This window comes from Coenobita brevimanus, chromosome 39 (assembly GCF_032717465.1).
Source record: "Coenobita brevimanus isolate Jiangsu-jjx chromosome 39, ASM3271746v2, whole genome shotgun sequence".
NCBI lineage: Eukaryota > Metazoa > Arthropoda > Malacostraca > Decapoda > Coenobitidae > Coenobita > Coenobita brevimanus.
The window spans coordinates 15174722-15194659 of NC_136992.1; the positions used below are offsets into that span (position 1 = coordinate 15174722).

General features: G+C 43.3%; 1 protein-coding gene across 1 annotated transcript in view; it reads left to right on the forward strand.

Annotated features, from left to right (window-relative positions):
• Window positions 1–1282: 1282 nt before the first annotated feature.
• The window catches only part of LOC145396864 (protein phosphatase 1 regulatory subunit 16A-like), a 130043-nt gene continuing 111387 nt past the window's right edge, over window positions 1283–19938 (forward strand). The window contains exons 1-2 of the mRNA XM_080270151.1: window positions 1283–1541; window positions 8519–8735. Coding sequence (XP_080126277.1) covers window positions 1283–1541; window positions 8519–8735 — 476 coding nt within the window. The remainder of the gene's footprint in view (window positions 1542–8518; window positions 8736–19938) is intronic.

Below are 19938 nucleotides of genomic sequence, written 5' to 3' on the forward strand. Positions count from 1 at the left end.
ATAGTTCAGAGCTTTGCTAGACCAAACAAGAAATTGTTCAGTGACTCTTCCTTTTACAATCTAGAAAAGCTTCAACCTACCAACCACAGTTATTCATTTGGTATGAACTTCAGGCTGTGGTAGCTTCAGACCACCAACCACTGTTTTTAACTTGGTAAGAAATTTGGGCAATGGTGGTGGTAGAGAGTGTACAGAAGCTTATAGCACAGGGGAGAAGAGTACCAGTATCCCTGTGGCTTCTTCTTCTCTGATTTGTATCTACAGGGAGATCAAACAGCTGTGTTTTAGACCTTCCCACCTTAGCCTATGTGAATACTTATTTGTGAATTTGAGTTACCGGTACATTATTTTGTTTTGGCCTTAGGTTTAGCCTATCTGAGTGTAGCTAAAGCTGGTGGATTGCAGGACATTGGCCACTTCAGCCATACTCCCAGAGAAATTTTGCTGAGGTTATATTGAAGGACTGTCTGTGGCAGGAGAGTGAGGGAGCTACTATTAAAGACTCTACTATCGATCCACTGCCTTATGATAAATAGCAGGTCGGTGAACAGTGACTTTTGAACATTATTGATGTTATCTTCAAATTACAAATTACAACAAGCTTTTCAGAATAGTGTACTGTATTGTATGAGGGTTCTTCAACCAAAAAGTGGAGCAATATTCCTGACAAAAACTGTACATGAGGTAGCAAGTGTTGTCTTGGTGTGAGAAGCTGCATTACAGTTGGGGGATAGTGAAGATAGTTCATTAGTTTAATTTTATGTTTATCCTAGTACTGAAGCAGAGAACAGTGGTGGCATCATAATGTATTTTCAACTTTTTTATTTTAATGTTTGCTTGTATAATATTTTTGTTTTTCTTTGCAGGTTTACAGCATAATAGATAATCCGTCCAAGCATGATCTCAATACAGTACAACTGTATCTTGGTGCCTTAGTTTTGTACAGTAGCTTTGAGTTTTTATTTGGAAATATGAAAGTTTAGTAGAAAATTTATCATTTGAACAAGATGCCAGTTGAAGTAAGAGTGAGAAGTATGCTGCATAATATGAACTTAGACTGTAAACTGAGAAGTCTCATATTTTTCTATAGATTACACTCCCATAGTGTTTCTGAATTATCAGCCATGGTCTTAGAGGGAAGTGATAATAGAAGTACTGCCTTGTTAAGTGTATTCTTGCAAAACAGTGATCCCCTTGAACTCTTGTAAGGTGTCATTCCAATGTGAAACTTCAGCATCTGTCAATTGTGATAGCGCGTGAGGTGGGCGGCAAGCTTGTCAAAATGGAGCACAGTGAGCTTATTGCCGAGATGGCTTACATTGAGAAGCTGTCGACGCAAGAGCGACTTAAGCTGGCCAGACGCCGACGCATGCAGCAGATGAAGAAGTGGTCACAAAAGGAGAAGGAGATGGTGGGAAGCAAGAGGGAAAAAACAGCATTGAATGAAGCACAGAAGAGGCGGCGGGAGAATGCAAAGAAAGTTCTCTTTATTAGTAATGTGATGCTGTTGGAAGCTGCTGCCAGGAATGATATTGAAGAAGGTTAGTTTCCTTCATTATGATTTTTAGTATGGTAGCTAATACAGTAAGTTGGTTGTATGTCACCTTTTACTTCCAGTAGAATCTTACTTTAGTGTATGTTGCAAATGCCACTGAACTTCTGTCGGCCAAAACAAACAATGACTGTTAAATGGGATGCTCTGAGTCGCAATAAATGTGTTTCCTACCCTTTTTACTCCAGCCTGGCCCGAAATTGTCCCCTCCCCATCATGACTGTTTAGTTGTATTAACATAATACAGTGTACCGTACTGTTTAGTAATACAGTGTACAGTACTGTATAGTAATACAGTACAGTACTGTACTAGTCATGAAGAGGTGCTATGACAAGGTTGTGAAATAAGCTGCAAAAGAGTGAAATTATGGATCAGGTTAATGTAAAATTTTATTACTAGAATATGCTGTTGTATTCATTTATTTTCAAACTTATGCTTGATATCAGACATTGGTGGGACGATTGGATGTAACAGATTATCGACTGTATCAGAACAGACTTCCCCCCAGTTTGTATGTTATAGTGAGGGTCTGCTGATTTATATAACTTTTTATATATTTATTTGTTTATTTATTTTTTATTTTGCTACTAAGGCCAGAGTAAATAACAGAAAATTGTCAGTTGAATTACATTGCTACTTATAAAGATTAAGCAGGTTTCCCTCAGTTTGTATAACTACTGGTGCTTGGTCATATTTTGGAATACATCCCAGTCCTATAATGAGGATAACTTGTATCCTGTTGTTAGCAGCAGTGTTCACATAGGAGAGGAAGAGAATTTAAAATACAGTAAACTCTCAATTATCCGTTGCTGCAATATCCGTCCCAACGCAATATCAAGCGCACCTGTCTTAGCTCTGTTAATGCAATATCCAGCTAAATTATGCAACATCCAGCGCCAAAACAGGATGTAACTGGCGGTCCAATGCAATATCTGGTGTTAAGGCATCTCAACTGGCTCATAAGAGGTAGCCAACCAACGCCAGGGGAAATTCCAAAACTCAGAAGCCAGTGAAAACGCCCACTATGTGCCAGTTAATCAGAATCCGCCATGGGTGCGCCTCACTCAGTGCACAAAGAATACCTCGGCGCTCTCATTCTCGCATGTGAATGTTTTTGAGTGAGGATGTGCAGTACCTGTGTGCTCCACTCTCCTGACCACACAATCACAAAACCTTCCTGCTGTCACTAACTCTGAGCGTCCTACGTTCAAGGTTGTGTACTGTATTGTATTGCAAAGCCAAGAGCCTCTCAGTTATCATGTCCTAGTGTTCCATTGTTGTTATAAAATTCTTTATACTGTACTGTTTACGAGTGTGAGTGCTAGCCCCCAGTGCAGTTTCTCCTATTCCCCAGTGCTGTTTCTTCTCCCCCCCCCTTCCCCCGCGTGCTGTTTCTCCTTTTGTCATGCCTCGCCTGTGCCCTGAAAGTGCTCGTTACTAGTTGTGCATGATGGTTGAGCTGTGGCTTTTGTGGTGGTGCCCTGGCTGGTGCAGGTCCTGCTGGCCTTGTGTTGGTCCCTGCCTCCATGAGCTGCTAAGAGGCATCGTATTGTTTTCTCCATGGAGAAGATGAAGATTATTGAGAAGATAGAGCAAGGCTGAACCATTGCAAGGCTAATGGAGCACTGTGACATGCCCTGGACCACGTTGCAGGATATGTGGAAGAACAAGCACTCCATCAAGGTGTTCTTCCAGGGTCAACATGGTGCGATTATGCTAAGGCATGAATGCAAGATGATGGCCAAGCCATGCCTTTGTGAACTCGACCAGACCTGCCAGAAGTGGTTTTGACAACAGTGTGGTAGTGGCGTGATTTTGTGTCCTGTCAAGCTGAAGGTTGCAGCAGCCAAGTTCGCTGAGCAGCGGGGGATTGCGGATTTCAGGGTGTTTGAAGATTGAGTGACTCAGTTCAAACATTGACATGGGCTGTCCAACAAGATGACCTGTGGTGAAGTGTTGGATGCAGACATGGAAGGAATTGGTGAGTTTTGTACCAAGCTTAAAAACCTGATGGATGAAGAAGGGTTATGTCTCAGTAAGGTAAATAATGCTGATGAAACTGGTCTGTTCTTCAGGTCTTTGCCAACTAATACCTTGGCAGATGTAAAGAAGTCAATACCTGGTCAGAAGGTGAGCAAACAGTGCCTGTCTGTTTTGGATTGTGCCAATGCAACAGGCTTCATTGTCTGAAATTTGTTGTAGTGGGGCGTGCTAAACAGCTACGTTGTGTCAGGGGTTAATGGATCATCTAGTGATTTATTTCCACATGCTGAAGGCTTGGTTTACAGCCAAGACCTTCAAAGATTGGTTCTACAGTCTGTGAAGGAGATTATTTGTTATCAAACGGAGAGTCTTGGCCTTGTCCATGATCAAGTGAAGGCTCTGCTGCTCCTCAACAATGCTCCTGTTCATCCTTCTGAGACGGAGTTGGTTGGAGATGGAGGTCGTATTAGGGTCATGTTCGTGCCCCTTAATTCAACCTCAGTCCTGCAACTCATGGACTAGGGTATTATCATGGCAACGAAGTGGCTGTAATGGAAGAGATTTATGGAAGATGTGATGGTTGTGTTCAAGGACGAGGAGGAGGCAGCCCTAGGGGTGGACCGTAGGGGGTAGAAGACCTTGGCCAACCTCAAGTGGTCTTTCCTTAAGCCTGCTATCTACAGCTGGGCACAGGCGTGGAGGGAACTTTCTGCACTCATGCTTGAGCATGGTTGGAACAAGCTCCTCAAAGGGTAAAGAGGTCATTGCTGACTTTACTGGCCTCAAAGCTCAGGATTTCGTCCAGCGTATGGAAGCAGCAGGGGAACAGTTAACTGAAAACATGATCCACAGTTTGCTGGAAGAGGATGAGGGAGACCCCAGGTACCTGACTCTGTCCAACAGGGAAATTGTGGAGTCTGTGACTGCAGGGGGCAATAAGCACAAAGTGGAGGAGGAAGAGGAGGACACTGATGACGAAGTGGCAGAAATCCTGAGGCTCCAACAGTTTGTGATTCAGTGGATGTCTTTCTTGACTATTGCGAGCATCATATTTGGCAGCCCATTTTTGCTGATGCCGTGGCCACTTACCTGCGACAGGGCCGTGAGAATGTGATGAAGCAGCAGTCAAGAAAGATCCCCCGGCAGTCCTCCATCACATCCTTTTTCTGTCCAACGACTCCCACCACTCTGTCGCCACAGTCCTCGACTTCCTCGCATCATCCTCTGTCACCCCAGCCATTGACTTCTTCGTACTGGCCTCTGTCACCCCAGCCCTCTACTTCTTTATATTGTTGTCGTTTACCCCAGCCAGGCACCACCTTGGCCACTTCTTCATCTCAGCCAGGCACTTCAGCCATGGCTCCACCATCAGCCCCACTGACTGTTGTCTCTCCACCTGAGGTCAGTCAGATGCCTCATAGGAGCTCCACCTGACTCCCTCTGCCAGTCCATCTCCGCTACCTGCTCCAGTGCCCTTGGCAGAGATCAAGCATGAGGTGGTGGAGCTGGAGTAATCGTTGGGGGAGACTTTCATCACTAGACTACATAGACCATACAGTACTGTACTGCACAGTGTGCAACTCTACCATCTGTTGTTGCCAACACTAAATGTGTACATACTGTACAGTAGCACACTATGTACAGTACTGTATTATAGTACTGTGTCATTACAGTATGGTATTATGTTTATAAGCTCAGTTTTCATCTTTTACTCTTGGTAAAGTTTTTAGGATAGAGGGTCAAGATGGATAGAATCACAGTATCTGGCTAAAAGGGGAATGGTGCACTGCATATGCGATATCTGGCATTTCATGTTATTTGGCAAAGGGCTTGGCTGAATTGCAGTGGATAATTGAGAGTTTACTGTATTCTGTTAGCATCACAAAAGGGACTGGACAGCACTTGGTCTGCATTTAGCTTGTGAATACTGTAGTGTACCTCTTTTTTTTTTTTTTTTTTTTTTTTTTTTTTTAATGTTGACTTTTTGTCATACCTGATGAATAAAACCTGTTATTTTTTTAATGGTTTGTTATCTTTGTGTGGTGTGGACACAACTGTTGGTAAAGTCACTAGTATTTTTATTCTGGCTGACTTAGGCTGATTTTATAAAACTTTGAAAAATATCACATTAGTCAACTGGTTGCATATTTCTACCAGTATCTCAGAAGGATATAGTGGGTGGTATGTCAGTAAATCTTCCCCACAAGTTAGGCTGATGACCACATTCCAGTTAAATTAGTAAGGTTATATGTTTAATAAATTAACAAACACAGTATTTGTGAGTACATAAACTATCTTTGGTTGTGTGGTAAAGATATTCCTGCAGTCTTAGAGTACTGTAGAGTGTTGCAAAGTTGCATTTTAAAAATTTTGTGAGAATTTTTTTTATCCTGTAATGCAGTACATTTACCTCTGGGAGACCCCATTTTACTTTTTGTGAATTAGACTGGTAACCAAGGTGTGTAGATGGTAGCATATTCATATTTAACTAGAGCTGTGCAGGACATTTAAAATGAGTCCTGGTAGTGTGACTCTACATATGCTTGCATATATTCGCACCCTGTTGTTTCAGTTGTTGACATTAATAAATGTATAGACTGACACATGCACAATTTACCAGTAGCCATTACAGCACTTCATCTATCTCATGAGCTACTATTGCTGATACTGTAGGCACCACATGCCAGTTTATACTTAATCAGTATAAGGAAGGATTAATTCTGGCAATAACTCCCTTTCCAAGGAGAAGCTCTGATCCTGCAGTGGACCTCATATGAACTGATACAGATACAACATCAAGATTACCTTAGGCTTGTGCCAGATGTTTATAAAAACTGAGGGAGACCTTGTATGATAGTCAAGGGTTATGCTATGGGTGCTTGCATAGATATGAGAAGTTGTATTATACTGTATACAGTATTCAGTCATTTGTTAACCTAGGGGTATTGCGCAGGCTGGAGCCCTTTATACAAGGATATGCTTTGTCATTATAAAAGCTGGTCTTTTAAACAACTCCCAGTCTTGACCTACTTGCTTACTAATGTCCCCTCTTTAACCCCAACTAAAGTACTTACCGGTATATGATTTTGTGTGTAAATATATATACAGTAATCCCTCTACTTTCCGGAAGCCCACTTTCCGGACATCCCCACTTACCGGACATTGTGGGCCTGGAACATCGGAACCAAAAAATGGCCAGAAAAAGATAAAAAGTCCCCAAGAAATCCGAATTTTTTCCCACCCGTAATTTGAAATTGCCGCACGGCGCCAAACAGCTGCTTACACCATTGCCCCTTCACCCCTTCCTTCCTCCCCCCTCCCCCCTTCCCTGTCAGGGTTCTATCTATCTATCTATTGCCAGACGCCATAATCCCGCAAGGGGTGGCCATTTGACTCTGAGTTATTTGTTTTACGGGGAGGGGCACTAACCCTCCACCAACCCACTTGTTGACACGTAGGGAGCACGTATGGTTTGGTTATATGGTTACCACCCAGCAATTTGGTAATGAAAAATTTGTTTGGTAATGAATCAGAATAATGCATTACCAAATGGATTTTTCACATGTATGAGGATACACAGGATGGAGATGGTGGATTGTTTGCTCTCTCTGATTAATCTGCTACCTTACATAGTGTGAAAATAATCAACATGCTGTTAATTTTAAGGAGAGTGATTACATGTATTTCCACTTGTATATATAATTAGTGAAGAATAAATGCTAGCTTTACGAATTTGGTAATGAAAAGTTAAATTTGGTAGTGAAAGTTGAGGAGATTGGTAATGTGGCCATTGCAATCTGGCAGCTCTGTTTCTCCGACATCAACAGTTACTCCCAAACTTCGATTGTGAATAGATCCTTATTGTACTGGAAGCCACACGTGCTCGTTTTTTGTGAATAAACAGTGAATATACAGCAATACCTTGCCTCTAGACCACATGGGAATTTACAGTGTTGTGCAGTGTTAAGAAATTTGAACTTAGAGTGCAAAGGATCAACTGTGGAGTGCAAGTTGGCAGTTTATCTGGCAGTTAGAACTGCAGTGGTGCAGTTAAGAACAATGTGCAGTGTTAAACAATTATAACTCACAGTGCAAAGAATTAAGTGCAGCACAACACTGGATTACTGTACGTGCTTCAAGAGTATTTTCACCACTGCCAAAACCTTAGAAAGGCAGCCACAAACGTGATGTAAGTACCCTGGCTGAGGTACAGTCACTTCTAATTCCTCATCCTTTGGTTCCTTTTCATTTATTTCATGTTTTATGTCCACTATTGGTGTGAATAGGGTCTTAAATAGGTTTAAATAGGTGCTATGCATGTCCGGTAGGGAGTTATTTAGGTGGCTTTCAAAGTTAGGCTGGGTTAGGGTCTATAAGTACCAGTCCAGGAGGCTGGTGCCCACTATCCGGACAGGACCACTTTTCGGACGTGCCTTTGGCTCTATTACCTCGGATAGTGGAGGGATTACTTGTATAGGTGGCGTAACTTTGGGAAATACAGTAATAGATGAGGGAATTCTAAGTGAAAGACACTACATGAACACAAGTCCAAGTCTAAAATGTGAGAGAGCTACAGTTACAGTAATTGTTGACCCTGTGGGAAGAAAATGGTCTCCTTCATAATTCACTCATCAGTAATTGTAGCTTCTTAATTGCCAGGAGTTTGACCCGTGTTGATACCTGTACTGCATTTTTTGCTTAGAATTCCCAGATGTATATTTTCTTAGTTGAAAGTGCCCTTTCCTCCTGGGACACCCTGCATATTCTAGCTGGCGGGGTAGTGGTCGGTGTATGACCGCTAGAGTGTTTGTTGTTACTTGTACAGTATACAGTAATCATTGAAAACTTTACCTTTCATATCAGCCTCTTGTGTAGGTGATTTTTGCAGTGTATATAAATGCTTAAGACGAGTCACAACTAGCATAGAAAAAATTTCATGTAAATTAGAGATGCCATTTAAGTAATTTTGAAATTGTCTTCAGTGCAAAGCTTACTGGAGAGTGGCGTTGACCCTGACTCCACCAACGAAGATGGATTGACAGCACTGCATCAGTGTTGCATAGACGACTCCGAGGAAATGATGAGGCTGCTGGTGGCACACGGGGCTGATGTTAATGCTCAGGATTCTGAAAAATGGACACCACTTCATGCTGCAGCCACCTGTGGTCACCTACACCTGGCCAAATTCCTTATTGCAAAGTAAGCATTCACACACATTCATACAAGCATTCATGCATGCTTACACACACATGTGCATGCAACTATTGTCTTATTGCCATCAATGAAATCATCAGTTTCTGCAGTAGGATGTTAGAAATATTTTACTCTTTGTGAGGACTAGCATTTCAAAAAATGCTGATTTAGAGAGAGAGAGAGAGAGTGCAATCAAGTTATGATGTTAAAAAGTACAGAACTCAGCCTAGCAAAATGTAGAGTTGTTGTTGTTGCTATTGCTTAACTCAGGTCTGTCTGATCAAGTAGACGAATTGGCCACAGGTAAGCAACTGCCCCTTTGGGATTGTCCCATAGGTTTCCTACACCAGTGATGTGTCTGCATCTTAGGCTGCGTTCACACCAAGCGATTCGATTCGATTCAATTCATGGAGAATCATATCGATTCATGATTCGTCTTGATGCGACATGTTAATTCCTATAGGAACTGTTCACACCAAGCGAATCAATTCAATTCAAATCATGGCAATTCAAGGCGATTCAGAATCACTGATGCGCGAGGGTCCATTTTTTCATCAGTCACGGTGATTCAGTGGAGGAGTGAGCACCATGCTACCGGACGTCCTGATAAATTTAGTGAGAGAGCGACGTGCTATTTATGATGCTAAAAAGTGGAACAATGATTTTGGTGCATTCACAACGATAAACATATTATGTCTATTTTTTTTACTCTATTCAGTCATAAATGAAGGATGTCTATTTTTTTACTGTATTCACAGCCATAAATAAAGGATGTCTATTTTCTTAATATATTCACAACCAGAAACAAAGAATTTATACTTATTTTTACTCTATGCACAACCAGAAATAAAAGATATGTTTTCTTAATGTATTCTGTATTCATAACCAGAAATAAAAGATGTCTTTTATACTGCATGAAACACTACTTCTCCCAACTTTCAGACTTTTTAACAGTTCACTTCTTACCTAAGGTAAATGGCAATCCTTTCTTCAACTCCAACTGCACGTCGGTAATTAGTATTCTGTTTTCTTATGTTGGGTGCAGTCAACTCCACTAGCATTTTAAACTGTTCAGTGGTCATCCTAAAATAATCATAAAACTTGTCTGAATTTTTTATCAAATCTAGGAACAAGTGTCCGAAACTCCCAAAATCAGGTCTTTTTGCATTAATTTCATGCACCCATATTCTTCTTGGACGCCTACGCCTACGCCGTCTCAGCCACAGCAACACCTCTATTTCAGCAAGAGCGTCTACGTCCATCCTCGTTCAAGTCAGCCTTTGCACTACTCCCTGTTGATTCTGACAGTTTGATTCTGTCGGTATGAACGGCGCTGATTCAAAATGAATAGAATCAAATGATTCTCCATGAATTGAATCGAATCGAATCGCTTGGTGTGAACGCAGCCTTAATGTGTGTCATGGGGGGGAGGGAATCACCACTTGTCACAAGGGCGATTAACTTATGAAATTAGAGTATTAAATTTTTACTATGTTCTGGCTCATGTCACCAGTCTTAGAAAACAAGAGATTTATAGACTTTCTCTTCAAACAGTGCTCAACTGGGTATAACCACTCACAAATGCTGAATTATTAGTACTGTTGGCCTCTGAGAGAAAGAATGACCCTTGCCTCCTGACAGTAATTAAACCTGGAACTTAGTAATACTAGATCAAATTCTTGCATTCTCATCTCCTAGCTTGTGCAGATAGTTTTATTTTGAATTAATACGAAAGAACTGGCTAACTACCAGTCATGATTAATATCAAGAAAAGTTTGCGCAAACTGGGAGCAAAGACTGAGTAAGAACAGCATGGAAAATTGAAACACAATTTATACATTTAAATCTAGCTCAAAAGAAAAGACTGTGAATTTATTAATCATAACTGAAAAAATGCTTACGTTACAAGAAAACTTAACCCCTTAAACGTGGATCGTCTCGTTTGCGACGCTCGGCCAAAAGGACATAACGGCGGATCGTCGCGTTTGCGATTCTAGTAAATTTTGAATAACCGCGGGCAAGCAGGCTCCAGCTGGTATTGTCTATCAGTACCGCCACCCTTTAGCTACTTTTAGCACACTTGACCTTTGTACTACTGACCTCGGTTGTTGCCAAGTATCATTTTTTTTACCCACCCACGCACCGCTGCCCGGCCCTCCCTCGTCGTGCGATATGGCAGCGCGCGGACGGCTCATACTTGTCAATGTGTGCCTTCCTTTCGCAAGCACTTTGTGCTAATTGGAAACGCTTGTTTCCCCAGTTGTCACACTAGCAATTTTTCCCGCAGTTTGCCCCTGTTTAGCGTCAGTCCACCAGAATCTTTCAAGGTGACACCATGTCAAACTCAAGCTCTTCCGAGTCTGTGCCTTCCAGCCCTCCGAAAAAGGGTTTTGCGACCTCCACCCCGTACAAACCCTTACAAGGAACTGCTAAGGGACTTAGTGACTCGGCTATAGCTAGTGAGTTATTGAAAGCGTCCATGGATTATGGAAGTGACGTCGGTGTTTTATCTAGCCTGGCAGAGTCAGACACACTATCGAGTGCTGAGTCTGAGGTGCCAGAAGTGACTATTCCTGTGCCCAGCACCTCAACAGGCAAGGCTCCTGTGAAAAGGGGCCTAGTGTATGGAAAGGGGGCCAAGAGGAGACGAAGTGGTGACCCAGCTTCCCAGCCATTGTCTTCCTCAGACCGGCCATTGTCCCCTACACCACGTCACGCCGCCGCCAGCCCACCACGCACTCCCAGCCCCATTCTCTCGTCGTCATCTTCAGCTGCCCTTTCTCCGGAGTCTTCAGAGTCGCCTTCACCACCTCGGAAGGGAAGTAGGCAGTCTAGTTTACGTAGAGGTTTCCGTAGGCCCAGTGTCCGTGCTAGTAGGAGTAGAACTTTGTCTCCTAGTGTAAGACTTGCTAAGGTTACTCGCACTAGGCAACTCGCCAGTCACGCCACCGCGAGTGACCTTGAACCTTCGGCTTATCTCCCCACCACCACTACACCGACACGACCTAGGACAGCCTATGCCTCACGCACTGCCTCACCGCCTGCCTCACCCACTGCCACATGGCCTGCCTCACCCCCCGCCGCCCCCAGCACCTCCCAGCCTAGGCAGGGCACTCTGGATGCCTTCGTGTCGTCTGAGGGCTCAGATTTTGTGCCGGAAGATCTGCCCTTTGATGCCAGTGGGTGTGGAATACAGGCTGACTTCCCTGTCCCAGAGGATGGTGAATGTTTGGACTACCTGTTGGCCTTCCTGGATAATGAAGTAATGGAGCAGATTTGTACCGAGACGAACGGGTACGAGGGGCAATCTGCTGCAGTTCGTGAAGGTGAAGGTGAAGCTGCAACGCCATCCACGTCACGGATGGCAGCATGGGTTCCTGTAACGATCAGGGAACTGTTTGTATTTATTGGCTTGATGCTTTTGATGCCCCACAATTGGAAGCACAAGCTCGAGGAATACTGGAGTGCTGACGATCTTTGCCCCACACCCATCTTCAATAAATACATGAGTCGCGATCGTTTCAGGCAACTCATGACTTACCTTCACTTTGCGAACAACGATGAGCCTTCCCCAACTGACCCATTGTGGAAAGTGAGGGGAATCCTGAACCTGATCAAGGATAAGTTTACGAGGTTCCTTCGCCCCTTCAAGAAAGTTGTGATTGACGAGTCCTTGGTTTTGTTCAGGGGCCGTCTTCGGTTCGTGCAGTATATTCCTAGCAAACGCCACCGCTTTGGAATAAAGTTTTTCGTGCTGTGCGACTGCAAGACGGGGTTCATCTTAGACTTCGTTATCTACACCGCCAGCAATGTGGACTTGGACAAGACTGACCCCCTTGGATTCTCTGGTTCTGTGGTGAAAGTGCTTTTGGAAAAGTACTTTGGCGGGAATCATGTCCTGTATACGGACAATTATTATACAGCTCCAAAACTCGCCAAGTACCTTTCTGAACACGGTGTCAGATCATGTGGCACTGTCCGTAGCAATAGGGCACACTACCCTGCCTTCCCCGAGGCTGAAAGATCAAAGCGGGGAGACATGCACCTGAAGAAAACTGACAAGATGCTGGCGATCAGGTGGCACGATAAGAGAATCGTCAATGTGCTCACCACAGTTCACAAGGGGGAAATGCAAGCCACAGGGAAGGTCGACAGAAGGACTGGCGAGCCTGTGATGAAGCCTGATGCTGTGATTGACTACAACGTCAATATGCGGCTGGTGGACAAGTCTGACATGATGATACGAGAGATAGACTGCCTGAGGAGGAACCGTCGCTGGTACATGAAGGTGTTCTTGCACTTGCTTGATATGTGCATGCAGAACGCCTTCATCCTGTATAAGATCAAGAACAGGAAGCCAGCAAACTACTCTCTCCGGCGTTTTTCAAAGACTTGTGTGTACCAGCTGCTTCAGCGTTTTGGGCAGGTACTGCCATCAGGTCCCAGGCGCCACCCACACACACCTCCAGACCGCCTACAGTGTCAGGACTACCTTCAGCGACACCGCCTGGAGCCACTGCCTGCCACTGCCAAGAGGGGAAAAGCACTCAGGAGGTGTCATGTGTGCAGCCACACTACCAGGCAGGACAGAACATTTAGGCGCACCTCCTTGAACTGCAAAGAGTGCAAAATTCCCCTCTGTGCTTACCTGTGTTTCTTTGACTACCACAGCCTGACTAGATATTGAAAGTAAGGGTAAGAATCTTGAAAATAATACTGAGAGTGACAGAGATACTAGTGTTTAGTTTTCTTTTACGTACTGACAGTGACAGTCTGATGAGAGTAAATTAGTGTATGTAGTTGTAAAAGCACTGACAGTGACAGTGTTTTTTTGTGTAAATAATTGTACATAGTAATAATATAAGTATTGAGAGTGACAGTCACTGCAGTGTAAGAAGTTGAAAGCATATGTTTCTATTCTATGTTCTGACAGTGACAGTTTGTTGTGTAGAAAATATTATTTTTATAACAAATGACAGTGACACTGATGAATAAGGCAAAAAACTGACAGCTAGAGTGAAAGTGAGCGATAGAAATGAAGTGCGAGTGGCCGACTGGAGCGAGAATAAAGTGCCTGCCGTAAGGCTGAATAAACTCGCGCCGCGGTGGTCTTCCTCATTCCCGCTTCACAATACTGGCAGTGACAGTGATTTTTAGGGCCGTAATAGTGCCAAGCGAGCCTTTGCGAAGTACTATGAAGGAAAATAATGTAGTATACGTGTTTTTAGCTGTGAAAAGGGAAATGTGTGTTCAGTGACGGGAAGATCGCCGCCGCGCTGCATGTCGGCCGTACGCTCCGTTCATTATAGCCTTATTTTCAGTGCTTATTGTACAAATACGGATTCCAGACTACCTGTACGTTGTTGTATAAAGTGTACTGTGACAGATTGAGGCTGTGGTAGAAAGAAAACCGGGTTTCTGGAGGTGTGAAAGTGAAGACTTTGTTACCCAACTTTGCAAGTCTTCACAAGTCCTTTGGTAGTCCACGAAGGCTCAACATCTGTCTCAGGAGAAAGCTGAATGTAAGTACTATATGCCATAAAGATTTTAATGTTCTAGGGTTAATCTCTGATTTTTGGTAAATATTTTCCCACAGGTACTCAGACCCCGCTACAACCCCGCCACACGGGGGTGATCGGCCGTACACGGCCGCGTTTAAGGGGTTAAACAAGTAAATTCACTCACTCATGCAGTCAAACTACCCAACACTCATAAATCTAGAAAATAGAAAGAAAATGCTGGTAATTGGAGAGATATGGAGTTGCAGAGCTGCAAGAATACTATCTTGCACTGCTCTGTCCTAAGCTGCCCTGCGCTGAGAATGGAGTTACAGAACTGCAAGGGAACGATGATCCACTGCCTGAAGACACTGCTAACGAGGGGTAATCTCCACTGGTCACTGCCATTTCACACTGCTCTGGTTATGTCCATCTCTCTCAAATGCAAATCTCTGGCTAACTGTGATGAATGGAGTGGTGTGGCATTGCAGAGCTGCAAGATGATCTGCAGATTGAGACATGAGGGTTGGTCACTAGGAATCACCTCTCAGACTGCATGCTGTACGGGGCTTCGTCCCTCAGAGTTGTCCCATTCCAACTGAATTGTATTTCTCACATGTACAGGCTAGCTATGTGGGAAATGGGCGGGGCTTCCTGCCCTGACTGTTACAGGGATTATGAACGATTACAGTACTAACTTCGCTCAGTGATACACTGAGGTCACGCATAAGAACACTTGTGAAACAATAAATATTTTGAAATCTGTTCCAATCAGAGTGAAAGTGCAGGATGGTTAGAACTGAGAGAAACACTCTAGGATTTCACTAATGTTCATAGATATCATCATCATCACCCGGACCTCTTTTCCCAGCCTATGGCAGAGTGAAGAGTAACAACACCCAGATGGCCAAAGTTTGCCTAATTCAGTGGGCCACGCTTCCATTCACTCACCATTCACGCCTTCGAAATTCTGGCTCCATCAGATAGGCCAAAAAATTTCACCACGTTCTGTAGTTTCACATACACCTATCTGCTGGAGACAATCTGAATGCTGTCACATCTAAAAGGGGTGCCAGATCCCTGGTTATGTGCTTTGCCGCACAAAATTCTTCCAGCCAGCTCGGTAACTTGTCAGTTCCTTAGCCTCTCCAACTTCCATACCTCTCTTCCTCGCATGCTCATCCACCATATCCCTCCACCTTCTTCTTGGCCTACTTTGCCTCCTGCCTCCTTCAGATTCACTCAGATATAATAATAATAATAATAATAATAATAATAATAATAATAATAATACTCTGGTCTTTTGTTTCTCAAAAGCACTAGTTCTTCCTTTGGGAATTCACTAGTGCTCGACACACATATATTATTTTTACAGTTACAAGAATTGTAACATCTCTCATATATAATACAAGCACCATCATGAGTGCTGTGAAGGGTATGTATGAGGGAGCTAGGGCTACGGTTCGAGTGGATGGTGAGCTGAGCGAGTTCTCAATGTGGGACTGAAACAGGGTTGTGTGATGTCTCCATGGCTGTTTAATATATACATGGATGGGGTTGTAAAGGAGGTGCAAGGTAGGGCAGTGGATGTGAGGGTGGCTCTAATGAATGAGGGTGAGATTTGGAAGATTCCAGTGTTGCTGTTTGCTGATGATACAGTATTGTTGAATGAAGATGAATGGGAGTTGCAAGGTTTGGTGAATGAATTTGGGAGGGTGTGTAGGAGGAGGAATCTGAAAGTTAATGTAAACAAAAGTAAAGTGATGGTGTTTGAGAGGAATGAAGTCACAGAGTGTGCAGTGAGGTTGGATGGTGAGGATATGGAGAATGTGAGTGCATTCAAGTACTTGGGTAGTGTGATGAGTAAGGATGGAACTTTGGGGGATGAAGTGCATGAAGTGTACAGCAGAGAAGAAAGGTTGTTGGTACACTGAAAGCAGTGATGAGAAATAGGGAGGTGAGTATGGAAGTTAAGAAGTCACTGCATGATAGACTTGTGATCCCTACCCTGACATATGGAAGCGAGGCGTGGACCTTGCAAGAGGGGAACAAGTCAAGAGTGAGAACAGTGGAAATGAGTTACTTGAGAGGAGCATGTGGAGTGACGTGGAGGGACAGGTTGACGAATGAAGAAGTGAAGGAACGTTGTCGGGTGGATGTGGATGTGGTTGAGAAGATTAGGAGAAATACACTGAGGTAGTTTGGACATGTGAAGAGAATGGTGAATGAAAGACTGACTAAGGGGGCGTATGTAGGTGAGGTGGAGGGAGGGGTAGACCGAGGATGAGGTGGAGGAATGGAGTAGAGAGGTATGTGAGGGAGGGGGGGGTGAGTTGGGGGGAGGGTAGTCAAATGGTGGGTGACAGAGCGACTTGGAGGCGTTTTGTCTGCGGCCACCCTTTGCGGGATTAGGGCGTCAGGCTATAGATAGATAGATAGATAGATAGAGAGACCATCATAATATATATATGAAAGTGGCAGTAATTAAACTCTATAATCATCTATCATAGTACCTCTCTGTAGGTCATAGCATTTTGAAATAAGCAAGGCTTTCAGCCGTCTCTTAAAGGGTTCAGCAGAAGAGAGTTGTCTTATGGACAATGGCAATTTGTTATATAATCTAGGGGCTCTGTACACAAAAGAATGATCAGAGAAAGGTGACTGGTGAATGGCTCCAGGCTCGTTAAGATGCAGGGAGTTATCTTCACTGCGTAACATCACACCTGGTCGTGCCAATGGGAGTTTTAACAATTCAGCAATCTACTTCAGTTCACCAAACTTAAGAACCTTGAATGTAATAAGACACAGTTTAAATTCATTTCCCGCCTTTACTGGTAACCAATGCGACTCAAATAGGAACGAGGTAGTCGAAGTTCTCGGGGGGGAGACCAAAGATAAGCGGTGCTGCCCTGCTTAGCAGAGACTGAACTTTTGTTAGTATGTTACAGTCGTCACCTAAGGCGCGGCTAATTGGTTCTGGACCAAGCCTGCACCATAGAAAACCATGCCATACAAATAACTAAAGCTATGGGGAAAATGGAATTTGGTTCTGGACCTTCAGCCAAAGTCCCCCTTTTCACCCTACTTTTCCCCATTTTTCCTCACTTTACACATGCACACAATGAAGCAATCAGTCAATGCATGTATTACACGTAACAATAGGCACAAGAAACGAGAGGGTGATCAGCCTTGTGTGTACTTGGGCAATACTGTGGGCTGCAGATCGAGCAAAAAAAAGCTCGGCCAAGTAGACACAAATCAGCTGACCGACTAAAACATTAAAGATGGCACTGGTCAATCACTGATTGAAGAAGTTTATTTGATAAAGTTTGTGTGCTCAGGTGTCAACAAAACTCATATTTAACACATTTATAATTATTCTTATATAGATGATGATGATGGGAGGCATTATACTTCGTCTTAGCTCAGAGATAGGTGCTTCGTCACTAACCCGTTCATAGCTGTTTTACGAACAAACATATAAACTAGTGACAATACCCAAAGAATCTTTAATGATTCATTACTTAACACAATGAATTTGGTGAAGTTTAACCTCCTCATAAGAGAGAAAATAGTCCACAGTTGGAGCACTTGTAGTATGGAGCTGAAATGATCACCATCTTCTTTGTTTACAAACAGGGGAGTGCGCTGCCAGGGGAATTAGCCCACGCGTTTCAAACCTTATTGTGCCCGCGCCATAGGTAGTTTATGCGCATGGTTCGTTTTTTGAGGGGGGGGCCTGGCACCTTGCTGTGTCATAGAAAACCATGCCGTAGAAGTCTGCGCCATAGGCGACTTGACTGTATTTGGAAGACCAATCCACAGTGAATTACAATAATCAGAATGAGACAAGACCACTGCATGGACCAGTGTTAAGAGGCAACATCTATTCAGGAATTTTCTCACGGAGCACAGATTTTTCATATGCAAGTTACACCCTCTGACAACCTGATTAATATGTTCTTTGCAATTTAACTTTGAATTAAAATAAACACCCAGATATCAAACAGAACTGACTAGATTAAGCTGTGACATGCCAGTGTTCAAAGCCAGGGCATTGTCAGTGTCATCACCCCTTCTGTTTCCTCTGATGATGATGATGTCAGTTTTACCATCAATCAGCTTAAGTTTCCTCTTAGCCATCCAGATCTTAATATCAGATATTAGAGATTCAAGCTTAGTCTTAGTTTCGTTGATATCTGACATCTTAACATAGAGCTGGGTGTCGTCAGCACAAAAATGATAGGACACATCGTGAGCATCAAGTAAAGATGATAAGCTACTTGTGTAGATAGTAAATAGAATTGGACCCAAAACTGATCCTTGAGGGACTCCAAACAGAAGGGGAGCAGAATCAGAGCTAGCGTAATCAACAACCACTCTCTGAGATCTGTCCGACAGATACAACTTTAGACGCAAAAGAGAACTGTCATGAACACCATAAAAATACAGATCATCCAACAATAGTTTATGATCTACTGCATCAAAAGCTGCAGACAGATCCAACAGAACCAGGAGAGAGGACATCCCACTACACATGTTTGCCACCAAATCATTATGGATCCTTGTTAGTGCAGTTTCAGTTGAATGGTATTTTCTGTATGCAGATTGAACAACAGGAACAACTCTTGTGTTCCAGTAGTGGTAAGAGTTGATTGAGTATGGCCCGCTCAGTAATCTTGGATAAGAAAGACAGGTTAGAGACAGGACGATAATTTGTTGTGCTCTCGATGTCAAGGCCAGGTTTCTTAATCGGGGGTCTAAGCAAAGCAAGTTCCCAGACTGCACAAAATTACTTTCTAAGAAGCATCTATTTATTTTGTTGCGATAAATTCTACTCACTTAATGTAGTGCTGCCTACTCCTTCCTTAGCCTTTATCATTCTTTTTCTGTGCCTGCCCTCCTCTCTTCCTATTTCTCCCATCTTTCCTGTCACTTCTTATTGCTTTTCTTTCCTTTACAGGTGGCTTTACATTGAGTGACAAGCCAAATGGTTTCATGTAAGCCAGGAAACCATTCAACGCTGGGTGGTAACCATATAACCAAACCATACGTGTTCCCTACGTGTCAACAAGTGGGTTGGTGGAGGGTTAGTGCCCCTTCCCGTAAAACAACTAACTCAGACTCAAATGGCCACCCCTTGCGGGATTGTGGCGTCTGGCAATAGATAGATAGATAGATAAATTCTGCAGTGTGTTCGTACACATCAGGCAGTTGTTTCATGTTACATGGATTGAGTGGGCAAAATGTTTTTTTAAGTTCTCCGATGTAACATTTGACTTTGTTTACATCCATCAGATGAAATGTTGAAAGCAAATGATCCCCGGTGCACCGTGATTGGAAGTCAACTGAGTACGCTTCACTAGGAGAACTGTTGTCTAAATCATTTCTTATGTGAGATATCTTAGTTGTAAAAAGTGAAGCAAAATCAGAAGCCAATTGGGCATCAGGTACAGAAGTTGGTTTAACAATTACATTACTCCGACCAACCAAATTGTTCACAACTGCAGACAGTTTTTTTTTATCACCACTACATGAATCAACTTTATTTTCATAATACCTAGCCTTTTGAGCTTTTACAGTGTGAATGACTGCTCTTCTCGCGAAAACATAACGCAGATGAGTTAATTTGGTCTGCTGCAAGCGCCAGTCACATTCTGCCTTTCTATGTTGTCTACTCAAAGAATTAATGGATGGACCATACCATGGAG